The 26,028-nt window shown below is 38.1% G+C and overlaps 3 protein-coding genes across 6 annotated transcripts in view; 2 read left to right on the top strand and 1 right to left on the bottom strand.

Moving 5' to 3' along the window:
- The window catches only part of Smg6 (Smg6 nonsense mediated mRNA decay factor), a 33,299-nt gene extending 22,209 nt beyond the window's left edge, over nt 1-11,090 (bottom strand). For 2 of the 4 annotated variants that reach the window (XM_028321310.1, XM_028321313.1), the window contains exons 1-12: nt 9,793-11,088; nt 9,274-9,410; nt 8,043-8,203; nt 7,587-7,859; nt 7,386-7,503; nt 6,803-7,083; nt 6,363-6,497; nt 6,147-6,256; nt 5,799-5,976; nt 5,157-5,646; nt 4,969-5,079; nt 4,392-4,586 (exon numbers count right to left, since the gene is read on the bottom strand). In XM_028321310.1, the coding sequence (XP_028177111.1) occupies nt 4,392-4,586; nt 4,969-5,079; nt 5,157-5,646; nt 5,799-5,976; nt 6,147-6,256; nt 6,363-6,497; nt 6,803-7,083; nt 7,386-7,503; nt 7,587-7,859; nt 8,043-8,203; nt 9,274-9,410; nt 9,793-10,819 (3,216 nt within the window). In that variant the 5' untranslated portion in view covers nt 10,820-11,088. Of the gene's footprint in view, nt 1-4,391; nt 4,587-4,968; nt 5,080-5,156; nt 5,647-5,798; nt 5,977-6,146; nt 6,257-6,362; nt 6,498-6,802; nt 7,084-7,385; nt 7,504-7,586; nt 7,860-8,042; nt 8,204-9,273; nt 9,411-9,792 lie in introns of all 4 variants that reach the window. The other 2 variants (XM_028321311.1, XM_028321312.1) reach the window with 2 other exon arrangements.
- Nucleotides 11,091-13,715: 2,625 nt separating this feature from the next.
- LOC114364956 (TAR DNA-binding protein 43) lies at nt 13,716-15,758 on the top strand. Its single transcript, XM_083287624.1, has one exon. The coding sequence runs from the start codon at nt 13,885-13,887 to the stop codon at nt 15,115-15,117; it is 1,233 nt and encodes a 410-aa protein (XP_083143750.1). The 5' UTR covers nt 13,716-13,884; the 3' UTR covers nt 15,118-15,758.
- Nucleotides 15,759-23,470: 7,712 nt separating this feature from the next.
- Nucleotides 23,471-25,962, top strand: LOC114364959 (uncharacterized WD repeat-containing protein alr3466). The gene is made up of 6 exons (XM_028321319.1): nt 23,471-23,933; nt 24,283-24,506; nt 24,589-24,778; nt 24,870-25,071; nt 25,315-25,512; nt 25,742-25,962. The coding sequence occupies exons 1-6, from the start codon at nt 23,710-23,712 to the stop codon at nt 25,913-25,915; spliced, it is 1,212 nt and encodes a 403-aa protein (XP_028177120.1). The 5' UTR covers nt 23,471-23,709; the 3' UTR covers nt 25,916-25,962.
- The last annotated feature ends 66 nt before the right edge of the window (nt 25,963-26,028 follow it).

Here is a 26,028-nt window from a genome sequence, read left to right on the forward strand (position 1 = left end):
CGGTAAACACGGTGCGGTCGATGTCACACGCTATAGGAGTCCGGTCTATACGGTATCCGAAGTCGCTATGCTATACGGTGTCCGAGGTCTATGCTGTAGTCGTTATTCTATTCACTATCTTGACTATGTGCTCTTGAGACTCTTGAGTAGACTATTCTTCGCTGTACTATCGGAGACTATTCTCTTCGGTTGACTGTGAAAGACTATTCTCTTCGATTGACTATGAGAGACTATTCACTTCGTTTGATTAGAGAAGACTATTCTCTTCGGTTGTTTAGAGAAGACTATGCTAGGTGCGGCCCGGCAGCCTGTTTAAATACCAATTAACTCCGCCTATATTCTAGAATATCCCGCGGTCCGCCCGTATTCGGGAATACGCAAGTACTTACTCGAACTCGCGGGAGTCGTAAACAAACTATAAGGCGTCCGGATATGAGCCTTATTGCGTATGCGCTAAGGGCGGTTATCGCGGGCGCGCGTGCTATCGCTATCCTTTGCGCGCTCGCGCTGTCTCTGTCTTTTTTGGTACTTGCCGAGCGCCGATGATTTATTACATACCCATAGGTACGTATATTTATTTTCTGCGGTTTCTATTGATATTTTTAGGGTTCCGCTCGGCCGATTAATAGTCGTCCTGCACATACTCCCGCCGTGCAGCGACGGACTCGTCGATGCAGAAAAACAGCTAGCAGGACGACTGCTGTTTCTGCTCGGTGAAACGGTGACGGAGATAACTGTTGCGGTTTCTATCTTGCGGTTTGTTCTGTTGCTCTCGCCGGTACTAGAGTCTTCAATCTCCAGTTCTTCTCTTCTATCGGTTCGCGTTGTCTATCGACATCTTCTGTTGAGCGCCGTTTGTATCTGTTACGTGATGTTTGGCGTGATTCGGACGATATGCTGTTGTTGAAGTTTCTACGCTGTTCCTCTATATTTCTTCCACGCCCTGAAGCCTCCCGCCGGTGTGGAAGCTGTGATGACTCCTGTAGGTTTCTATTTGAGGATGACTCTCGCTGGTTTTGGGACGATCTTCGGTTTCTAATAGCGCCTGACGGATTTCTATTAGCAATTTTATCGACGTGCGTAGGCGAAACTATTGCGTGTATTTTCTCTGTAGGCGCGACGGTTTCGTGGTGCAGTAATTTATGGTGGGTTTTTCTACACCCATTTACTTTACACGGTATCCCTGGGCATCTATGTGCTCTTGTCCAGGGACGAAGACAGCGGAAGCACAAGCGGTTCTGTTTTGCAAGCTCCCAGCGTTCGCTGCTATCGGCTCTTTTTATCTTGCCGCAATCGGTGACGGAGTGGTTACCGTCGCACACTGGGCACGACGATCTCTGTAATCTTCTGTTTTCCTCCATGTGGAAGACACCCTGGGCACATGGTTTGCTATCTTCTCTATAGATCGGTTCGGGAGCGGCGAACTTGGCGCACTTCTCGGCTTCGTGCTCGATGAAGTGGCTGAACTTTATGAGGTCCGGTTCCTCCTCTGTGTGCTCCCATGCGAAGTCGTACCAGCGGTACCGAAGCGCTGGTGTGAGCTTCTCTGTTAGACTGTGAACTATTTCGGGATTGTACAGGTAGTGTGTCCGCCCAAGTGCACGAAGAGTCGCTACGCTGTTCTGTATTCGGGTAGCGAACACACAAACCTGTTCCGGCGATTCGGAGAGTGTCTGTAGTCTCCTTAAATTTTCTATCTCGGACAGTGCGATCGACTCCGGTCGGCCAAATCGCATTTCTAATGTGCGCATAATATCTTGCGCCTTCGCGTTCACTATGAGCAAAGAGGTCACGGCTTCTTTTGCTCGTCCTGTAAGTGACCGCCGGAGTCTGGCGATATTCTCGGTTTCGGTGAAATGACTCGCAGTTTCTGTGTACGCCGATTTAAATGCGAGCCAATCGTAGTGTGCGCCGCTGAAGTTCGGCAATTCTCCGATGTACTGTGGCTGCTGTCCGGCGCGCGCTGCGGTTGCGATGGCTGTTGCGAGTTCTGTTAAATCTATAAACTGCTTAGATGACGTCGGCTGCGGTGCGGTGACGGTTACAGGTGATAGCGGTTGTAAGTCGCCATCTCCTTTCAAAGATGCCGAGTCATCGTCATCATCGGACTCCATCTCTATTAGCTTGCGGCGGGCGATGGCAAGCTCTAACTGTAGGCGGGCTATCTCTGCCTCCGCCTTGGCTAATCGACGGGCGCAGTCGGTATGCGAGAGCAGTGCTCGCGGTGAGGCCGTCGAGTGCTGTCCTGTGACGTCTGTGGGTGGAACTGATGGAGGTTCCTTTCGAATCAATTCTTCCTGCGCGGTTACGGCAGACTGCTGTGATGACGTCACGCCTTCTGGTGGTGGCGTCATGGGTGGCGTAGCTGGCTGCGATGGTTTCGATTTGCCTTTCCTCGATCTTGTCACAGGCATCATCTATTTGTGCTATACTATGCCACTTCACGAAGGCCGCTTCGGTGTTCTCGAAGGTTCTATAACTTCGGGATCGGTAGACAACGATCCGGCTCGAAGGACCAGAAAAACGACCGTATCGCGTAAGAAATAAGGCTCATATCCGGACGCCTTAAAACTTTGTTTACGAGTCCCGCGCGTTAGAGCAAGTACTCGCGTCTTCCAGAAAGCGGGCGAACCGTCGATTCTCTAGTTAGTAGGCGAGCTGGAGCGGTATATAAACCGGCCGCCGGACCGATCCGTCATCAGTTTTACTCAAGACAGTTCTCCGAACAGATCAAGAGTGAACCTCCTCCGACCGAAGAGCTACAGGAAGACTTCTCACCGCGATAGAAGAATAGTGATCATAGTGACGACTTCAGCATCAGAACCGGACACCGTTATTGCTTCGTGACTTCGGATACGTTTCACCGCGCACCGTATCGACGCCGTCCTTCGACAAAGACGAGTCAACGATCCACCCACCGAACTTCAGTGTGCAACGACTGGAGACACCGTCTACCGGAGTGCCACCGTATACAGTCCACAGTCTACAGTCCACCGCATCATCGTTTTCACCGCGTCCGTCGACAGCCCACTCCGTGTACCTACTCCGCTACGATTACCCGGTCTTCGTAACCGTTCCGTATATTTTTTTGACCGGATAAATAAACAGTCCTGCACATTTTTATGCCGAAAATGCTTGGTTTTAAAATTACAGAGAGAGATCTACCGCTGCCGAGATGGTGACGTCATCACTCGGTAAGATATTAAATTAATAACAAAAGATCAGCACCAAAAATAAAACAGGAAGAATACGATGCTTCGCACTGCTATAAAGAAAAAATATGAAATATTGATTTGGACGATGCGATGGTGGTGCGATAGCTACGTGTTGCTACACTGTCCTGCGTCACTGGTCTCTAAGTTGTGAGCACCTTCTTGGACTTTCTTCAACCACTTTATACTTCTAGGGACTGAAGGTTTCTTCCTTACCACGACCGAAGTCATGGTGGCCAGGTGCTCGTCTTTTTTGCGAGCGCCTTTCAACGCTCAGCGCCGCTTTCTATCAGCTGCTTTATACTTTTAAGAACACTAGAGGTAATTTTTTACCTCGACCGAAGTCATGGTCCCGAGTTGCCGCACTGGCCCGCGTCGCTGGTCTCGCCGTTCCGAGCGCCTTCCAATGCTGCGCGCCGATTTCTTTCCGCCGCTTCGTACTTTTAGGAACAGGTTTCTTCCTTACCTCGACCGAAGTCATGGTGGCCAGGTGCTCGTCTTTTTTGCGAGCGCTTTTCAACGCTGAGCGACGCTTTCTTTCAGCTGCTTTATACTTTTAAGAACACTAGAATTTATTTTTTACCTCGACCGAAGTCATGGTGGCCAGGTGCTCGTCTCTGGTGTCGTGCTGGACGGTGGTGGTGCGGTGTCCGCTCGGCCGCACCCACACCTCGCGCCGCATCCCGTGGCCCGAGTTGCCGCATTGTCCCGCGTCGCTGGTCTCGCCGTTCAGAGCGCCTTCCAATGCTGCGCGCCGCTTTCTTTCTGCCGCTTCGTACTTGTAGGAACAGGTTTCTTCCTTACCTCGACCGATGTCATGGTGGCCAGGTGCTCGTCTTATTTGCGAGCGCCTTCCAACGCTGAGCGCCGCTTTCTTTCAGCTGCTTTATAGGTACTTTTAAGAACACTAGAGTTTATTTTTTACCTCGACCGAAGTCATGGTCCCGAGTTGCCGCACTGACCCGCGTCGCTGGTCTCGCCGTTCCGAGCGCCTTCCAAAGCTGCGCGCCGCTTTCCTTCTGCCGCTTCGTACTTTTAGGAACAGGTTTCTTCCTTACCTCGACCGAAGTCATGGTGGCCAGGTGCTCGTCTTATTTGCGAGCGCCTTTCGACGCTGAGCGCCGCTTTCTTTCAGCTGCTTTATAAGTACTTTTAAGAACACTAGAATTTATTTTTTACCTCGACCGAAGTCATGGTGGCCAGGTGCTCGTCTCTGGTGTCGTGCTGGACGGTGGTGGTGCGGTGTCCGCTCGGCCGCACCCACACCTCGCGCCGCAGCCCGTGGCCCGAGTTGCCGCATTGTCCCGCGTCGCTGGTCTCGCCGTTTCGAGCGCCTTCTAATGCTGCGCGCCGCTTTCGTTCTGCCGCTTCGTACTTTTAGGAATAGAAAAAAAAATCGTTCAGCCGAATCGTATGACATGGATCATTAAATAGCTCTCATGCCCGTCACAGGCAGGCGTCAAGATTTTTTGTACACATGTTTCGAAGTCAATATCGCGACTTCCATACTATTTTTGCAAAGATAGCGTGCACCAAATGAACGACAGTTTAGTTGGTAAGTACAATTATATCGGAATATTTCAATTAAACCAATCCCAATGACCTCCCACAAAATCTTTGCATCTTCAGAAACATCTTAATACATGTATGTATTAAGTGACTGAAATTAGAATTAATAATGGAAAGCGGCTATCAAATGTCAAAATACTGACTGAAAAATGTTGTTTCTAATAAAATTATTAAGTTATGTACTTACTTTTTTTCTATTCTCGTCAAATAGTGATAACAAACTTTCACGTGCCGAATGAAACGGATTTGATGACATTAAACTTCGCATATAATAATATACTGCGTCTAATTTTCTCCTCTAAAATAAAAATAAATAATTAGTAGTTAAAGATACTTTTAACCATTTTGAAAAATTATAAATTTAATTAAACTTACAGCGTAAATGGCTAATATTGCCAATTGGTTATATGGCCGTCCGTTTTTAGGGTTGATTTGTTGTGCTTTTGTATACCAAAACTTGCTTTTAGCGAAATTATTTGTCTCATTTACTTGCTCTTTATACCTTGCTAAATCTCCGAGGAATACATATAATTTTTGAACTGAGATCAAGGCTAAACCCACATAACCAAGTCCTTTGGGGGGCACCACATGATTGTCGTTTATGTAATCATCTACATTGAATTTGTAACACTTTTCTAACATCTGAATCAGACTTTCAAAGAAACTATTGCCTTCTTCAATTATTATATTGATTAACTTCACTATCTTAGGCTTATCATCAGGTGAGACTTGTGGAAAACTTTTCCTTAATAATTCTATAAAATTATAGTACAATATTTTCCAGAAGTGGTGTTCAATGTTATCAGCTTGGCAATATTTGAGATCAGACATTAATAGTCGCTGGAGGGCACTTTGTAGGAATTTTCTGTAAAAGGAGATAAAACATAATCATTAAAAATATGACTATGATCATGTTGCAGTTGTTTTCTTATGACTTGAACTACAATTGACATAAATTGAATAACAAAATTTTAATCGAAACATGCTCAAAACACGTGAATCACAATGTTGAATCACCTGGTTTCGGTGACGTCATCCCAATGGGCGGCCAAACCAAGCGGGCCGCGCACTATGCGCGCCTGTAATAAGGCGTCCGCTCTGTCTACCTCCTGCAATAGTGCGCGGTGGCGAGCCGCACGCGCTGCGTCTCCTGCTTCGTACCCCGACGCCACGCGGGTAGATGTGTCTTTCATTGCTGGAATAATCACAGCGAATTAATGGATGGATGAAGCAAAATTTAACACACAAAAGTACTGTCCTAGTAGTACCTACGTTTGGATATCTATGTATTAGACTTTGATAACAAATTAATGAAGATCATCTCTAGTAAAATTAAGGAAAGGATAAGAGCATAAATTGTTTTACCTCGCTCCATTCTGGTGTCCACTTTGGAGGGACTATTTTGAACAATAATTGGTCTGGATGGATTATGGTGATCATACAATGTTTTTTGGGGTTCCATGGAGCCTCCTCGTCTGCAAAAATGTAATTTCATTATGGGTATGATTACACCAAATCATAATTTATGATTGATTCATGAGTACAGATACACATAAGTACATATTTATGAACTACACTTACCCTTGGTTATTTTGCATGTGTGATATAGAACTTTGTGGCAGTATAATTAAGCCTGGTTGAGATGTCGAAGACTCCGAAACTGATTTGTCTGACATTGTACTATTCTTTCTAACACGTTGATTATTTTCAGCAGGTCTAAAAAAATAAACATATAGATTGTATATCAATATACACTTTTTAAGTAGAAGTAAATATGAAATTGTTTATATTGATCAGATCTTTTGAAACAATCCATCATAGAACTAAGCTCTGTATAAAGATACGAGCAATTAGTTAAAATAATATTATGCCTATTCAGGGTGACAGTCAATCTCGGCTTATTCCTTGAAAGGGGTTATAATACAAGAGGTCATTAGCAACAAAAGTACCACCTTTCAAAGAATAGGTGTATTTTCTTCATCATCCTCATCACCCAAAAACATGTTAAGAATCAAACTCACTTGTCATGAGAATTGTGCTTTTTAGATTCGAGGATCTCCTCCCTCCAGTTGAGAGTGCCGGAAGAGGAGACAGGGGCGGCGGGCGCTGCGGCGTGGTGCGCCGCTTGGGCCGCCTCCGCGTTCCTGCCGCGGCCGCGGGAAGACCGCTTGCGGGACCTACGGCTCCCTCCGCCACCCTCGCCATTCTTCCCGCTGGCACTCGCCACACTGGGCGCGGGCGAATGGCGACCGGCTTCGATGCTCGGCGCTCGACCGCTCGCCCACGATCCGTTGTTTCTTTTCTAGGGATAAATTGAATGTGTTATCTTTAGGCAATCTAAATATAAAAAAAAAAACTTAAATATCATACAACTAAATTCTTAAATTATAATAATCTCGCAAAAGAATTTCGCATTATTTTTTTGTAGATATCAAAACAAAGACACACTCAAGACTAAAGAAAATTAAAAAAAATTACAGTCATCAAGTAAAACTGAAAACTTGTAGCATTTTTCAGTGCAAGTATTAGTAATATTTTTTTATTAGGTACTAGAGGATTTTGTAAATAATTATGGAAGTGGAAGAAATGAGTGGCAAAGCCTACCTGGTTATTAGATGTTGATTTGGAAACGGGACATGGAACTCTAAAGCCGTCATTATCCCTGGGACTTAATGCTCGATTTCCTGAAGTGTCTCTACTATTACACTGTGACACAATCCTCCTAGAAGAAAAAAGTTTTAGATTATCAGCACAATATTTCTAAAGGCAAGAAATATAAAAGCATTATAAAAATAATCCACACACCCGTCTGTACTTTGTTCCCTGCTATAGGACCGTAATGATCTCCAGCGATCTAAGTCATCTCCGCTATTTCCAATTGTAGAAGAGCGATTACTCTTGTGGCTGTCTCTTCTTTCTCTGTCTCGGTGTTTCAGGTTTGTGAATATCGATTCATGTTGCACGCTCACGTTGCTGTCTCTTCTGTTTCTGTCTGAGTCATGCTGTATACTTGCATTACTATCCTTCCTGACACGTTCTTGTTTCTTTTCAGAATTTTTTTGGCCTCTGCTTGAACTTCTACATGATTAAAAAATACTTTTAAATGAAAAAGTTAATAAAAGTTCAATGAAGTAAAGGATTTCAACAATGACTCATTTACATTGAAATGTAACTAATAATTATTGTGAATGAATGAGTAACAAAGAGGCATTTTTGAAAAAATATCTAAGCTACTGAGGAAAAATTTTATGTCTGTATTACCTACGGTCCTTGCGTTTAGACCTTCCACTTCTTTTAGATTCACGGGGCTCTACTGGTTTATTTTCTTGTGAAACAGCAGATTTCATATTTTGTGAGAAACTAGTAGAAGTATCACATACTTCATCTAATTTAATATTTTTTTCTACTTCTTCTGTCCAGTCCTGCAAAACATGATTCAGAATTAAATATCAATAAGCTAAATGTGGATTTTGAGTGAAGTGGAAAATATGACTAAGCTTAAGCCTGAATGCAAAACAAAGATTAAAAGTAAATATGAAGTACTAGCTTTCCGCCCGCGGCTTCGCCCGCGTGGAATTTTGTCTGTCACAGAAAAACTTTATCGCGCGCGTCCCTGTTTCAAAAACCGGGATAAAAACTATCCTATGTTCTTTCCCGGGACTCAAACTATCTCTATGCCAAATTTCATCAAAATCGGTTGCGAGGTTTAAGCGGGAAAGCGTAACAGACAGACAGACAGACAGACAGACCTATGTTCTTTCCCGGGACTCAAACTATCTCTATGCCAAATTTCATCAAAATCGGTTGCGAGGTTTAAGCGGGAAAGCGTAACAGACAGACAGACAGACAGACAGACAGACAGACAGAGTTACTTTCGCATTTATAATATTAGTTGGTAAAGTTGGTAAACTAGTTGGTAAATAGTTGGTAAATATTATACTAGCTACCCGCCCGCGGCTTCGCCCGCGTGGAATTTTGTCTGTCACAGAAAAACTTTATCGCGCGCGTCCCTGTTTCAAAAACCGGGATAAAAACTATCCTATGTTCTTTCCCGGGACTCAAACTATCTCTATGCCAAATTTCATCAAAATCGGTTGCGAGGTTTAAGCGGGAAAGCGTAACAGACAGACAGACAGACAGACAGACAGACAGACAGAGTTACTTTCGCATTTATAATATTAGTTGGGATATGATATATTATATGAAGTATGATTTTTTTAATAAACTTAATAAAAAGGAAGTCAATCAGATACCTTCCTTTTCATTGAGTTTATTAAAAGGCAGCATTGTGTAACCACAATTCATTATGAGAATTATCATAATAATAATGTTTCCTGTGATAATAATGTATCCTGATATTAACTGATGCAATATTGTAATTACAAGTACTTTTCAATCACCACATGCTCACAAGAACTAACAAATAGGTAACTGTATGTTTCTAATAAACTGAGAAATTTATTTTAGGTAATATATAGTTCTGTTAACTTACAAGATTAGTCATATCCTGAAGACTTGTTGTTATTTGTGATATTGTCTCATTCTCATGTTCAATATCATTTTCCAGTGTTTGGGGTTCTATGTGGTTATTGGACACATCATTTAGTTTATTCATGCCATTCTTAGATGCTGAAACATTATAATCACTATTATAATTAAGTTCATACATTTCTTTACTCACAGTAACTGCCCACAACTCCGTTACTAAAAGTCAGTTAAGCCTTTTTCTTTCCTTAGAAAATGAAAAAGTTTATTTGATCACTGCCATTAAATAAATCTCACATAATATTAAATTAAGGTGAAAATCAGTGGTTTGATATTCTTATGTACCTATACTAACTACTTTGTTAATGTAATGTCTGCCACTACTGGTTTGTCCTGAATATTTTCATTTACTAAAAATACAGGGATGACTGACTTTTTGTCTAAAGATAGTGGACAGAGTATTTGATTCATATTCAGTTACATGGCATTATTAGCCTGCAAAATATGACTATTTTTTGTTACTTACTACTATCATAAAAGTCTTTCTCAGTTTCAACACTGCTAGTCATATCTGGCGGGTCACTTTTATTATCTAAGGTATTTGGATCATACAAGTTCATGTATGAGTTGCTGGGGGTAGATCGCCTAGAATTTTGTACTTCATAGTTTTTCAAATATGAATTTATAAACTTTTCTCTATCAAAAGTTTCATTTTCTCGGAGGCGACCTCTACCTCTTGAAGGTAAAGTTTGCGACCAGTTCAAATTAGAATTATAAAATTGACTTTGATTATAACTAGGTGCAATAGAACTATTGGAACCATGTCTGTCTCTGTTTAAATGATCCATGCTTTCAAAACTGTGGTGCCCAGATTGCTCCAAAAATCTTTTCCTAAATCTGGGGGGTATATTGTCTAAATTCACCATGTACTTAGGTCTTGATGAGTCAGAGCTATAGCCAGCAGAATTTCTACGACCTGAGGGAGGCTTACCTCCAGCACCAGTCAAATGTCGACCTGTAGAAGTTTCCATACTTCGACTGTCACGGTTTCTATCAACATGATTTTTTTCTTGGACACAATGTGTGGGAGATATTGACCTTGTTTCTGAGGCCTGCCTATGCTGTCTATTAGAATTGATATCATTATTCGATCCTTCTTTGTATTGGTCACCATATGATCTGTCCCTTCTTGGACCCCCTCTTGAATAGGATCCTGCACCACTATTAAATCCTGATTTGTCTTGTCTTTTGTACATTTTTCTATTGAACTGACTAGAATTATCAGACCTCATAGATGCTTTAGCTTGTCTATCAACATCGGAATTTGAATCTCCAGATCTTGGTACGTACAATAGTTGTTCAGGTTTCTTGTTACGTGAATTAAATTGCTCCTTAGAAGGTTCACTTAAATCATCGTTTACAGAATTCTGCGACCCGTAATGGTCAACTTTAGCATCCAAACCATAGCCAGATCGCCTTAGAGGCCCACTGCCAGGTTTGTAGAACTTTTGTTGTGGTTTGTTTCTTCTTTGATCTCTGCAGTCATCATCCATAGTATTTATTCACTATATCGGGCAAAGTATTTAAGAAAATAACATATTGTTGAGAAGGCAATCTATTTACGATTTCTTCAAAAATAATATGCGATAAAACACTTTAGGTTATGACAAAATTATCGCTTGATTTTACAAAATCTGCATATAATAAATAAATTCGGCTAAATTAATTCCACTTATTTTAGTATTGATAGCAAAACAAATTAATTCTTATCACAATTTATTGAGGACAAAATAATGTTGCATTTATTTTCAGTTTCAATAGTTTTCATTTTATATCTATCAGCCACAGACAAATAAACATGAGCAATTTGCAAAAGTTTGACCAATTGGACCCTATAGTTTCGAATACTGTCAAATTTCTATTGGTTCATATGCCAAACAGCTGACCAATAAAATTCGTTCTCTGCACTGATGAAGGTTTGATTCTCTTTGGTTGTAATGGCGCAAGTACACTATGCGTGTAATTAGCCAAGACGTAACGGTTACTTTTCTCAAAGAGTAAAGTAACTTTTCTCCTCTCTCCTCGTGTGTGTCGCCCATACTTCGGTGTGTTCGACTTGGACAATTTCCCGCTTAATGTACTTTCCACCCATAGCTGGGCATTAACTCGTTAATCCGTTAATCGTTAATTAACGAAGTTAACATTTCTATTAACGGATTAACTTTTAAGTTAACTTTAAAAAATGTTAACGGACTCGTTAACTTCCGTTAAATTATCCGAAGTCCGTTAATCGTTAATCCAGTACCTACTATTTACCAAAAAGATACAGCAGGCACGCTGAAAAACGCTAGAAAAACGCGTTCTGACAAGTACGTTCGGGCTTCCAGAACTTCCAGAACCCAAAACAACAGTTTTTGTAACCTCTAACGACACTTGTTAGTTAGTGTGTGTGGGACAACTCTTGCAAGTACTTGCAACCGAGTTTAAGACCAGTTTTCCTCAACCGATTGAGCTGAAATTTGGTATACTTATGTAAGTACCTACGATGACATTGCAATGTTATGGTATCATTGAGCTGGTCTGATGATGGAGTCATGAGGTGGCCATAGGAGCTCCTAAATGAAACGGCGGCATCACATCGAATTTGGGTTCGTTAGATTTATCTTTTCGAGCACTTTAGTACTAGATGATGATGGAGTCAGGAGGTGGCCATAGGAATTCCAAAACGAAACGGTGGAAACTTATCGAGTTTGGGTTTGCTGGATTTGTCTTTTCAAGCACTTTGGTGCTAAATTGTATTGTAATTGAACCAAGGCTCTGAGATTGAGATACTACTAAAAGTGTAAAATAAAATAGTAATTAAAAAACATTTTTAAAAACAAGCTTTTATTCTGAAATTCAGTTGTAGGTACTAAAACGAAAAAAATAATTGTGCTTATGCAAGGTTCAAATAATTTCGAAAGCTTGTAGTGCAAACATAAAAGAGGAATAAATTTCATGCGCGATACAAGCTGTAGAAATTATTTGAACCTTGCATACAATTATTTTTTCGTTTTATTATCATGTGTTAACGGATAACGATTAACGTTAACTTGCGTTAAATCTTGCGACATGTAACGTTTTCACGTTTAACGAAGTTAATTTTTTTATTAACGGTTTAACGATTAACGAAGTTAACTATTTGATTAACGGTGCCCAGCTATGTTTCCACCATAATATTGTGCTCTCTTTATAGGAGTGTGGCCAAGTGTGGCAGACAATGCAAAAAAAATTATGACCAATAGAAGCTTCTAATAATTTTATGTTTCATTCATCACTAAAAATAGATAGATTCGATTCCGATTCCGGAAGTTCGGAACTTCAAAAGGTTTAGGCATTTTCTATAAGTCCGGACACCTAATTTTTGGAACCAAAATTACTAAAACACAGCAAAAATTTAATGTTCATGAAGCGTTTGATTGCGTTTGATAAAAAAGTAGCTTTATGACAGCTTTTACGTAAAAGCACAGTCGTTCAACAGCGTACGTCAGCTGTTTTGACCAATCGTATCGCAGAATCAGAAGCGCGTTTGGATTGGAAACGTTAAAAGTTACCGTAATCGGGGCTCAGCTTTGCGCTTCAATTACATTTTAGCATCGTTTGAACTCTCTGTCTCATCTGTGAGATCTGTGGCTATAGATGACCCACGCTGAACTGTCCCGCCAAACTCAATGACAGGGGGGCGCTACCATCGTTCAACTATATGGTTTCCAACATGGCAAAAATCTGAACCAGCGATCCGGTATTGACGGTGGCGCCCCACTGTCAATGTCATCGACAGGACAGTCCAGTATTTTGGAACTATACTACTAACTAGCTGTCAAAATGATAGCGCAATACGAAATTTGTCAAAAAGCAGATTTTCGTTTGTCGTCCAATCCAATAGGCTAGTTTCCTAAAAAAATTTTTTTTGTCCGTAATGTTTAATATCAAAAAATATTGATAGATATGAATAAACGCGGAAAAACGTTTCATTTTTACACATTTTTATTTCATTTTATTTATTGACAAAGATCTACCAATTTTCTTATTATTTTAAAGAGAGAAATAAGTATACCACTGCCACTAAATGTAAAAATTAATTTTCTGTTACTTACTTACTTTAGGACTGTGACAAATGTTAATAAATTTGAATTATGCTACCTACATTTTTAAGTTCATCGCCTTTTAGGAGTAAACGAATATGAAACAAATAATCTTTTCTTAGAAAGATTACGTAATTCGGCATTTTTTAAGCTGCGTGGCGTTTTTTTTTTTAACATAAATTAATTGGTAACCCTGATGATGTAAAATGTCAATTTTAGAAAGTTGTCTATTAATGTAGTACGATCACATTTAATTGATACTTGGCGTCTAATAAAATCTACAAAATCCCTAAAGAAAATGTATTAAGTCTAGTTGGTCATACTATGTTTTCAACCTGCAAAATTGCAATGGGTACATAACCCGTGGCTGACGTTTAATTTTATTTATTTATGATATGAAATTAAAATTGTACATTTGTATAGTGTTTTAAGAATAATATCCGTGTTTATTTTTATCGACTTTTAATAATTATATAGTTCATGAATAAGAAATAATGTCCTTCGAGTACTTGCCCGTGGCTGAAGACGAAAACGAAGAACCCATAGAATTGCCTATCGAAGAAGATGGAACATTAATGCTAACTACTGTGTCAGCACAGTTCCCTGGCTGCTGTGGTCTAAAGTATCGACACCCAGAAACGAAAAACATCAGAGGGATAAGGTTAAGAGATGGCAGATTGTATCCTCCCCCTGAAGGATGGGGCAACCAATTATACATTTGTAGCTTCCCTAAAGAAAATAAAAGAAAATCTGGTGAAAACTCCGAAACCTCTTTAAACAAGAATAAGAGGAATGATAATTTGTGTTCTGATTTGATTGTCCTTGGCCTACCTTGGAAAGCGACTGAGCAAACTGTACGTGAGTATTTTGAAAAATTTGGAGAAGTTTTAATGGCTCAACTGAAAAGAGATCCTAAAACTGGAATGTCTAAGGGTTTTGCTTTCATACGATTTGCCTCCTACACTTCCCAAATGAGAGTTTTAGCGCAGAGGCACATGATAGATGGTCGGTGGTGTGATGTTCGGATACCGAATTCTAAAGAAGGCTCAGTTGCATCAATGCCCTGTAAAGTGTTTGTGGGACGCTGTACAGAAGAACTGACTGCTAATGACTTGAGAGAATACTTTTCACAGTTTGGTGAAGTAACTGATGTATTTATTCCAAAGCCATTCAGAGCTTTTAGTTTTATAACATTTTTGGATCCAGAAGTAGCGCAAAGCTTGTGTGGGCAAGATCATATAATTAAAGGTGTATCTGTAAATGTTTCTAATGCATCACCCAAACAAAACAAGAGTGGTGCTAACCAAAGGAATTTACCAAGTAGAAATTATGAAGAGGGGCACCCGCACAGCGTGTCGAACAACAATTCTTGGAGCAGCCGTAATATGGATATGGTAAATATGCAAGCTCTTGGTATGTCAGGTCAACATGGACAGACAGCCGTGGCAGGTGGAGGTGGGCAGGCTCAAGGGGGCAGCATGCCGATAGGGATGGGTGGGTTGCCCGTGAACCAAGCTCTGGTTGCAGCAGCTCTAAACCAGGCAGGCTGGGGCCTCATCAACAACATACCGTCAGGTGGCTCCGAGCAAGGTGCCTTCGCTGGTCCCGCTTCATCTGCTCCTCCCGGTCCACCAAACTTCCTCTCCTGGATGCAACAAGGTACTTCAGCACAAGGACCTTCTAGTCAATGGGGACAAAGACACCAGTCCCAAGGCCACTCCGTTTGATCCAATATCTGATTCAACAAGCTCATGATAATCACTGTGATTGTAGCAACAATTAGATAAAATGTCATTTGTTTTTAAATACTTACTACAAATGGGTTGTTCTGTTGGTGAAGAGTGGTACCTTGTGTGCTACTGATGTTATTTATTTATTATGGATTTGCTTGTGTTTTGTTGATTTTCTTAAACCTATAAAATATAATACCTAAATAAGGTTGGTGTAGTAATACCCCACCCTTACTTTGAGTGGTAGATAAATTGTGTATTAATTAATATTTAATATAAATGTTGGTGTGCTTTTATAATTTATCATATTCATTATTACTTGATGGCCTCTTTCACTTTGATTATAATTTTTTGCTTATCATGATCATTGCTGTTAGCCAGATTTATTTATTTTTTCAAAATAATGACTAATTCATAAAAGATAAATCATTGAATTTATTAGGTTTGTATGGAAACAAAAACTTCAAAAATATAAAAATGCTTAGTTAAAAAAAATAGTTGCCACAATTCAAATACTTTTAATAAATAACTACCTACTTTTACTTGAAAGCAAGCAACAATGTGCTTGAAGTTGTACCATACAATACATAAAAATTTTGTTTGCTTGTTGAAAGATTTCAACTTCAAATAATGTAAAAAGGGGCTATTTAGGTGTATAATGTGCCTACCACACATAATAATTTATTTGTTTTTAATGAGTATCAGGTTTTTTTTCTCACAAATTGTGTAATTTAAATTATATTTTAATTTCACAAATTATATTCGATGAAGAATACAGGGTGGGCCAAAAACTTTTGCAAATAGCAACGCTTGATTTCTCGATAACGGTCCGAGGTTGGGACGCGTAGGTGATGTTAAACTGTGCATAATTTCGTGAATTTTTAGTCACTATTATATGGAGCGTTTCACGGGACAACAGTGCTTTTTGTGTATTTTTTTTACCAATGTAATGATTCCTGTGGAACTGTTTAGAACTGGCAGAATACGCCGTGTGTTCAATTGTTAATTAATCAGAGCTTGGGTTGAGAAGTTCGAGCAAACGGGATCGATAACCAACATTAAAAAAACATTTTGGATACGGTATAATCTGTTTACTTAGGATGACAAAAAATTCATGAAATTGCAGTTTCCCTCCACCCACGCGTCCCTACCTCGAACCGTTTTCGAAAAATCAAGTGCATTGCTATTTGCAAAAAATTTTGGCCCACCCTGCACTTTCTTCTAACCTGCTATAGTAGGGAATTTAGTGCAAGAACCCCTCCACTTTGGTATAGAAGGCTCATTTTTGCAACAGTGGTTCTTTGGGTGCTCCTGAGTGGATTTCCGTCGGTAGACATCGGGAGCCCCCCCTGTGGTAGCAGGGGGAGGGGGGGCAAGTTTCCTTCCGCCGCGCTTCACTTTAAGGCCCATATCTTCAAAACTATGGGTATTAGGGCAAATGTGGTATCATTTTCGGATAATTAAATGATGGCGAATTCATTTCTAGAACAAACTTTTTGCCTTTTCATACAAAAAAAATGAAATATTGAGTAAAATTCACAAAAACCAAAAAGTATTTTTTTAAATAAACCTCGTTTACTTTTAAACCACTGGAGATAATCTAATAAAAAAAATATGACCTGAAAGCTACATTTATCAGGATTATAAAAATATAACATTGTATGGTACTTTTTTCGCAAAAAGTAGGTGAAAAAAATTTTTTCTTCAGGACACAGCGGGCGAATTTTATTGCGCATCGGAAAAAAATATTTATTTTATCCATGAATTCATACTATTTGGTTNATGTAGCTTTCAGGTCATATTTTTTTATTAGATTATCTCCAGTGGTTTAAAAGTAAACGAGGTTTATTTAAAAAAATACTTTTTGGTTTTTGTGAATTTTACTCAATATTTCATTTTTTTTGTATGAAAAGGCAAAAAGTTTGTTCTAGAAATGAATTCGCCATCATTTAATTATCCGAAAATGATACCACATTTGCCCTAATACCCATAGTTTTGAAGATATGGGCCTTAAAGTGAAGCGCGGCGGAAGGAAACTTGCCCCTCCTCCCCCTGCTACCACAGGGGGGGCTCCCGATGTCTACCGACGGAAATCCACTCAGGAGCACCCAAAGAACCACTGTTGCAAAAATGAGCCTTCTATACCAAAGTGGAGGGGTCTCCATACAAATCATTGCACTAAATTCCCTACTACTAGTACTATTCACATTAATTGGATTGACAAGGTAGGTAGGGTCCTGTAATGGCTTAGAGTTAACAGAAAAAATAAGTAATGGCATTTTTATCAGTCGAAAGATTTATCATTAGTTTATTTTTTGCCCGATTGCGACGCGAATTATAAACTGGCATTAATTTTTATTATATGTATAGAGTGTCCCAAAATGGGTGACCCAAATTGCTATGGGATGGAATTACGTTTTATTTATTTTCTTAAGTTTAAGCTTATAATTAATCCGTTTTGAGTTTATTTGCACCTATTTTATGTTAATTGAAAGTGATTGTATTGTTTCACTGTAATAAAACTTTTAAAAATAATGACTAGACTGGGAGTTCAGAGCACTTTATTATTTTTTCTGTTCTATTATATTACGGGTAGATCAGAGGTCAAGCTGCCTCCCATGGCAATTTGATTCACCCATTCTGGGACACCCTGTATTTATAGAAAATGAGATTTTGTAATTTAAAAATGGGTACACTCGTCATTTGTTTTTGTATCGTATCGTACGTGATACACATCGCCTTGCATACACATCCATCGTTTCATCCCGAAAAATAGTGCTGATGGTTACTCTATTTGTAATTTTTTTCACCCTGTGTCTACAAATTAATGCATAACTTGTAAATTAGCTGATTGACTAAAAGATTCGAAATGCTTTCCTAAACGCCTTAACTTTTAAAGTATAATAAAAATATTTTTATATCCCTCTGACAGGGCAAAAACGATTATTATAAACTATCATACCTTTTTGTAGAAACAGAAAAATCTTTTGTTGACTTGACCTGACTTACTTTTTGGGTTAAAAGATTCAAAATCCCTTTTCTACTATTTATCGTATCAATATTGACTTAATTTTGTAATCTTTAGTTACCAATCCAATGTGTGTAGTGGTGAACGACCAACAGCGACAATACAAATAAAAAAAAAACAGATTAGGTGGACTTGGATTTGTGAATCATATTCTGACCAATGAAATCAATCAACCATACACAATCTGAATACACATCTTGAATTTGCATCCCACTTAACATCAGGTGCGATTGTGGTCAAATACCTGCCTTGATATGAATAAAAAAAATAAAAAAAAACATACTTATTTTATTCAATAAAACACAAATTTAAATTAGAAAATCAGGAATATGTCCCAAAAATCCATTTGAAACTTAATTAATTTGAAATGCTTAATACAGGGTAGCCCAGATGAAAATTCACTTTTGAAAATTCAAGGAAACGAAAACTGTACATTTTTTGTAGCACTTTAACTATTGCAATTTAAAGGAAATTTAGTGCAATTTATTTTAAAATTTACTTTTAATTTTATAATTTTTATCGTACATGTGATTCCCTTGACGTTTACAACATTCGGTCAACATACATCAACATTTTGGAAAACTTTCGTTAGAGTTTCCTCGAAATGGATTCAGGATGGATGAATGCTGCAGAGTTTTTGGATTATTAGAGTATACTCTGCTCATAAGGTAACCCCACAAAAAGAAATCTGCTGGAATGAGATTAGCGCTTCTTAGAGGCAGTGAGATTTCACCCCTGCTTAATTGGTTTGTTGCATTGAAAGGATGATGAATTTTTGAGAGCGCTATGCTGGTAGGCTGAAAAGCTTTTTGATTTCAAAGCTGCAAGATTCGCATGGGGCTACGTGTCACACTTCAAATGAGAGCATTTAGATGGTAAGAGACATGTTCCCACAAAAAATAATTTCAGGCAGGGGTGACATCTCCTGGCCACCAGGAAGCCCTGATCTCACTCCAGAAAATTCTTTTTTGTGGTGTTACATTAAGAATAGAGTATACTTTTATAATCCAACAACCAGCAAGTGAAGCAACTGAAGCTGAGCATTCGGCAAAAAAATTAAAATAGGTTTCGAGGTAATTCTAACGAACGCATTTCAAGATTTTGATGTATGTTGATCGAATGTTGTAAACGTCAAGGAAATCTCCTGGACGATGTAATTTAATAAAGGTAAATTAAAAAATAGCAGGCAGGCAGGTGGGCAGGCCTCCTACTAGGTGGACCGACGATCTGGTAAAGGTCGCGGGAAGAGCCTGGATGCGGGCGGCGCAGGACCGTTCATTGTGGAAAACCTTGGGGGAGGCCTTTGTCCAGCAGTGGACGTCATTTGGCTGAAACGAACGAACGAAATTAAAAAATAAATTGCTTTAAATTGCAATAGTTAAAGTTCTATAAAATGTTTCCTTGAATTTTCAAAAGTGAATTTTCTTCTGGGCCACCCTGTATTTCATACATGCCTACTTACTGGCTATTCTAAAAAGTGTTATTCTGTTGGGTTTTTTTTTTTTCAATTAATATTATTTGATGACTATAATGAAAAATGTATAATAATGGTACGATTTTTTTGTTTTGCCATAACTATAATAGAATCAAACAATACTTCTAGAATTAGGGGAAACTGCTTTTGTACATTAATAGATAATATAATATGTTTTAACAACAGACTGTTGAAAGTTCATATGTACTTGTATAGTAAAAAAATAGAAATCTATTGAATTGTTATCATTGTTTATCAATAATGTTGATTATAATAAATTTATTGTGTGTTTCCTCATATGGATGTGGGTATGAAACTTGGGAGACAGATTGTCTATTTTTATCAAAGAATATTTTTGTGAATATGCAATGTGGTATTATTTATTGAATGGGTAGATAAATGTAAAATGTATGCAATGATACAATAGCCTGTGTATATTGTTAGAAAAGAAAAAGGTAAAAGAATGAGTTGTACAAATTTCAAGACTGTAAATATGGAAACAAAGAAGTCATACTTAGCTGTTATGCAATCAGTGGTATCCTAAAGGTGTCTATATATAGAATATATGTAGCGAGATTCTAGACGATAATACGCCTAGGTACCTACCTAGCTTACGTATTAAGACAAAATAATGTTGAACAGATTTATTGTAGGTACCTGATTTCTGTCCAAGAATAATATAATAAAACCATGTTACTGAAATTAATTTTAAATTCTTTGAACACCGAATCACAGGGCAAATAATTAACCAGTCAAATATTACCAGTCATTTGCATCACTTGAATTTACTAGGTATGTACTTACCATAATAGGTAGTATACCTATAAGTACGAGCATACATATTACATTATTCATCATTTGTAATATCAAAGTAAGCTTGTCTATAAGAATCATAATTATGTCCTAGATGCATTTGTAAAGTAAAAGGTACTTCGCACATTTTCTGATTATCGGAATGCCAGCATCTTGCGAAGGAAGGAAATGAAATGTAATTATGCTTGTATCCGAAATTATTAAAAATGTCTGAACAACCTTATACTTACATGTAAGACGGTAATCCTTTTTTTAGATTATGAAAAAAGCATCCTTTCCACTGAAAAAAAGAAGAGTAGGTACAGAATTTCTGCAGGGTGACTTGTAAAGGCTTAATAAATAATACACACAATTAAAAGTCTCAAGATTTCTCAATATAAAGTATATCATAATATCTCAAATGTTTGACTTACCTAGGCTTCGACATAAATAATGCTGCAAATGAACCGTATAGAAGGTTCACTCATTACAAGTCATCCTGTATATTCAGGTTAGTTAGACATAATGATGGACTTGATTTTGTTTTTATTATGTATCTTATTGTTTTGGCAAATTTTTGTTGTTTAACTTATTCACATAGCCATTTTATTGTTTGGTTCTAATTTATATGCATGTCGATTGTCGGTATTTAATAAGATTTTAAGTGTGTTTTACATAAGCGAAATAACGTTTCTATTTACAATTTTACATAGTTTTCGAGCCTGTAACTTACAAAAGTCAATTTCAGTGTAAAGTAGCTTAAGTTCAACCTATAATAAGTACTAATGTCTCAGCAGGACAGTCTTATTGTATTTAGAAGAAAGGGAGGTAGGCATTTTGGAAACCTCTTTAAAAGAGACATCCATTTACAAAATTTTATGTGCCTGGCGTGTTTAAATAATGAATTATTTATATACACAAAATATATTAATGATTAATCGCTACGCGATAGTACTACTACGTCACGAAAGCTAAAGATGTGTTGCCAACCTACCTTCTTAGTACTTATTACCTACACTTTTTCCTCACATTCGCTTGATTAGATGGATTTATATTTCCATAGTTAAAGTTTAAAGTTTTCTGCCTACCTATACCTTGTTACCAGTTTAACTAAAGCGCTAGCCTCCATACATCTTGAATGCAAACCAAATCTTGATACATGAAGAACCTAAAGTGACTTAATTATTGTACGTTGGTCAATAATGTGACATTCATGTTTACTGTTATTTTTCAATAGAATCATGTTTGGGGATCTTTTATATTGTTTTATTTTCATAATACTTTCCTGTAAATACTTGTTTGGGTTTCGCGGTGTTATTAGTGTTCGTTCGGACTCTATAGTCCTCATTCATGTAATTAATATTAGTTAGGTAGTAAGTGACAAAGATCTTTAAGTACTGCTTCTGGTATTGATTGTAGGTTGCGCAAAACCGCACTGTTGCAACTGGATGTTTCAAATGAAGAAAATGTGTGTTAACCCTTTTCTTTTCCGATCCAGAATTTTGATTCTATTGAAAAAAGAAGATAAAATTATTCTTCTCGGTAATAAATCGGTGCAAAAGACAATAATTCTTAATCAGTACAAGTACTTATGTAAATCGGATAAACATGTTCTGTTTGAAAACCGCAAAGCCTAGCTTATCATCTAATTACTATGTAACAAATGAAACCAATATTAAGCTTTCAAGTAATTATATATTTTTAAAGCTCGTTAATATAATGATTATACTTTTCACCAATATAAAGGTACAAATTCATGTGCAACATAAGTCGCTAGATAGTCAACCTCGTAGTCGAGAAGGATGAAGTCTTGAGGTGCTCCGCGTCATGGCTCTTGCATGGTTCACATTACGCCCGGTGGATAGCAAAAGTGACTATGAAAGAGTTGATTGTAAATTAGTAATAGTCGTCTATTTATTGTCTGAGTGTGTTGTATTTATGTGGCGTAATATTGTAAATACCACTTAGAGTGAAATTATTGTGGTCATGTATGTACTATTTCACATAACTAACTTACTAAGTGCAGTAAACTACAAGGCACAGCGGGGATCATCCAACTCGGATAACTTTCGTCCATGCCATATTAATTTGTGAAATTTCCTCGCCACTAAATTCTTTATAGTGTAATTTGTTATGCTTAGCTAACACCATCATCACAGCATGGTTGCGTGAGATCCCAGGATACGCCGTGCTTAGTAGTCAGTTGTCAAAAGCAATAAAAGAAAAATTATACCAACCGAATTGTGAACCTCCTCCTTTTGTTGAAGTTGGTTCATAAATTATCTCAACCCGCCACGTGACGTCACAGTTTGTTATTTATAGGTAGCTTGGGGTCATTGGACAAAATTCTACGTGCTCGGCGACCAGACTTTATAAACAGGCACCACTTGCTACCACTGATTCCGCGCCAAAGGATTCTGCTTCTTGCACAACCATGCGGTGTTCTGGTGACAGACGTTAATGAAGCGTATCTTTTTATTTCGATTTATTACATGTTTAAAAGACAAGGTGCGCTCACTTGTGACACTGAATAATTTATAGGCCATGACGCTCTAAAGCACGGTTTGAATTTTATGAGTGGAAAACGTTTAATTAAGCGTGTTATGTAATTACAATTTTATGCACTTGTAATATTAATGATTAATGCACATCCTCGTCATTTCTGCTCCGTGATATTAAAATTACTAAATACCAATGTGCTGGCAGATTTTGTTATTTATACATACCTAAACGATTGTACATTTTAATTTGAGTGTGGATAATGAATACTTATTGACATGAAATAAAATTTATTTAGCGTTGCAATTTTGTTTCATTTCATAATGCCATCCATTTTCAATTGAGGCTACTCTTGTTGCTGTGTGTACAAATGACGATATTTATAAAAACTAGAAGAATAGGAAAAATATCTGCTCAGTGTTTGTAACACACAGCAACATGAGATTGGCTTAAAATTGATTTGAAAAAACATGAAAAAAAATAGTTTCTCTGAAATGGTGATACTTTTACTAAATCATCCATTAGCCTTAACATCTCATTAAGTTTGAGACGCCCTGTATAAAGTACCTACCTACATAATTACTTAGAAGAAAACAGTGTTTAATACTCGCTAAATTTGTCTTTGGCTTAATTATTACTTTGTTCGTCTTTGGTTACATTTTGACTTTCTAAAAGTCACATTTTAATGACGTCACAAAAAAAATTGTCAAAATTTTTGTTGTTGATAATGTGCAAAAAAATCATTGTAATTTTTATGTTTCGGAGAAATTTTATCTAAGACTTAACATGCAGAGTCATGGAACCACGGCGGAAGATTCAAGCAGGACCTATGGCTCCATCTAGCATGAAGTCTGCAAGGAAAAGCTTTGCAGTTACCAATACGTACATAAAAAGTAATGCTAGCGCGCCCCAAAAGGAAATTATAACCGTACATACGAGCACTCCTCATGTAGAGAAAAGATCATTTCACGCTGAACAAAATCAAGTATACCAGGGTGATGTAAATGTCCTTTCAATTATGTAAGTGAGATAAGGCCCCATAATGCGATTTGAAAATCTACTTCCTCCAAGGCTGGTGCAGATATGGGCTCGAACCCACGACTTTGGCGGTTGCCGGGCGCCTGATCTTTACCACTGAGCAATGGAGACATTGGTAAACCTGACAAAATTATCTTCTTTATCTCTAATTCTGATACTAATTGTTTATTATCGTATTTAGTATGAGTAATATAGTGAAAGTCACGGGAAGCCCTTATATGCAGGCAGCGCAGCAGCTGAAACGAACGAAGTAGGTACGTTAATCTATGTGATAACTAGGAGATTCAATTCTTAATTTAACACATACTTACATACCTAAAACCTTCCGCAGAGATACCAACAAAGATATAATGTGTTGTAAATATACGGAAGATGTCAACGACATTGCTGCTGGCTTCACAGACGGCACCATCAGGCTTTTTGATTGCAATACCGGCAACTGCACACACACCCTGGTCGACGATGAGTGTCGAGCGTACCCAGGCCCTGTTACCGCCATCAAACATCGCCCAGTGAGCAAAGCTCATCCCATAACAAATATGCTGTTGTCATCGTGTTAGTACCTACTGTTCGTCATCTCTTTGGTAGAAATCCTATAATTATTTTTCAACGTCGCACTTAAAATATCTATTTTTAGATGTAAATGGATGCATAAAATGCTGGAAATATAAATATGATCAATGCCTTTACACAATACGAGAAAAGCGACAGACTTTGGGACTGTGTTACCACCCACATTATACGAAATTTATAACCTACGGAGACGATGCCAAGCTAAATATGTACGACGAGGAAGCGCAGACGCAAGAAAGAGCATTTTATTCAAGGTGTCACTCACCTTCACGTTAGCTATAAAAAATAGAATTTAAGGTAGGTATTTATGAAAATAGATTCAGTACCTTGGCTTTTTATTTACAGTCAAAGAAAGAACATAGTAGACGGACACACATCAAGAATTTTTGCGTGTGCGTTCAATCCTAAATCTCATCACGAGTTGATATCGGGCGGCTGGGACAACACTGTTATGTGCTGGGATGATAGACAACCTTATGCGACTAGGTATTTTTTCGGTATACATATGTGCGGGGAGGGACTGGATTTTGATAAGCCAGGAAAACAGGTAATGCAGTAAAAGAGCTTTACGTAGGTAACTAGAAGTACTCTAAAGCTCGTTTTCACCATCAATCCCTAATTTTTAAGTGACCCCTATGTAAACAAAATCCCTGTTATTTGTTACCATAGGGGTCACTCAAAAATTAGGGATTGATTTGTGAAAACCGGCATAATTCCTTAGATTAATGGAATTCAGTAGACACAATAAGTAAGTGGAACAAATTTATGTAAAATGTTTTTGACGTTTTAGATATTGACCTGCTCTTGGCAAGACAAAGAAAGTATTCAACTTTGGGATTATGGGTCTTGTAAACTAATCGAAACAATAGTACCTGACAATTACCAGTCAAAGCTGTATTGTGGCAAATTTGTCCCGAGAACCAATCTAATTGTTTGCGGAGGGTCTGACTCGAATATGATGAGAGTTGTAGATATTAATCTGAAGATAGTAAGTTCATATAAAAAAGAACTTTTATTACGTAAATGTAAACGTTTTTTGGGTGTCTTATTGTATATGACATTGATGATGATAGATAGATAACACAATGTATGTAATGCACATAGTTATGTGTAGATGTGTTATTGAAAAATCGTTTGTAGTTGTAATTGTTATTCGCGGAAAATCAAATCTAGAAGGCCGATTGAAAGAACTAAATAACGATGATGACAATTTTCAGACAGAATGTTCAATTCGAAATAATCCTGGAGGGATATATGCATTCGACTACGGCACAATTAGAAGGAAACCAAGAAAAGTGCCTGAAACATACAAAAGGATAAGCGAAATTGAAAATACTCCAAGAGTCGCCTTTGTTACTGGCAAAAGGCTGCAAACAGTTGATTTCGGATAATATTAAAAGTCTTAAAGCTGTAAAAATCTATTTATATAATATTTATAGCGTCAGATGTGTCAATTTACTTTAATTTATAATAAATCAATTTAATATGTATGTCACATTTTTAT

Source organism: Ostrinia furnacalis, unplaced genomic scaffold (assembly GCF_004193835.3).
Source record: "Ostrinia furnacalis isolate ACB-3 unplaced genomic scaffold, ASM419383v2 OfSCF7521, whole genome shotgun sequence".
Taxonomy (NCBI): domain Eukaryota; kingdom Metazoa; phylum Arthropoda; class Insecta; order Lepidoptera; family Crambidae; genus Ostrinia; species Ostrinia furnacalis.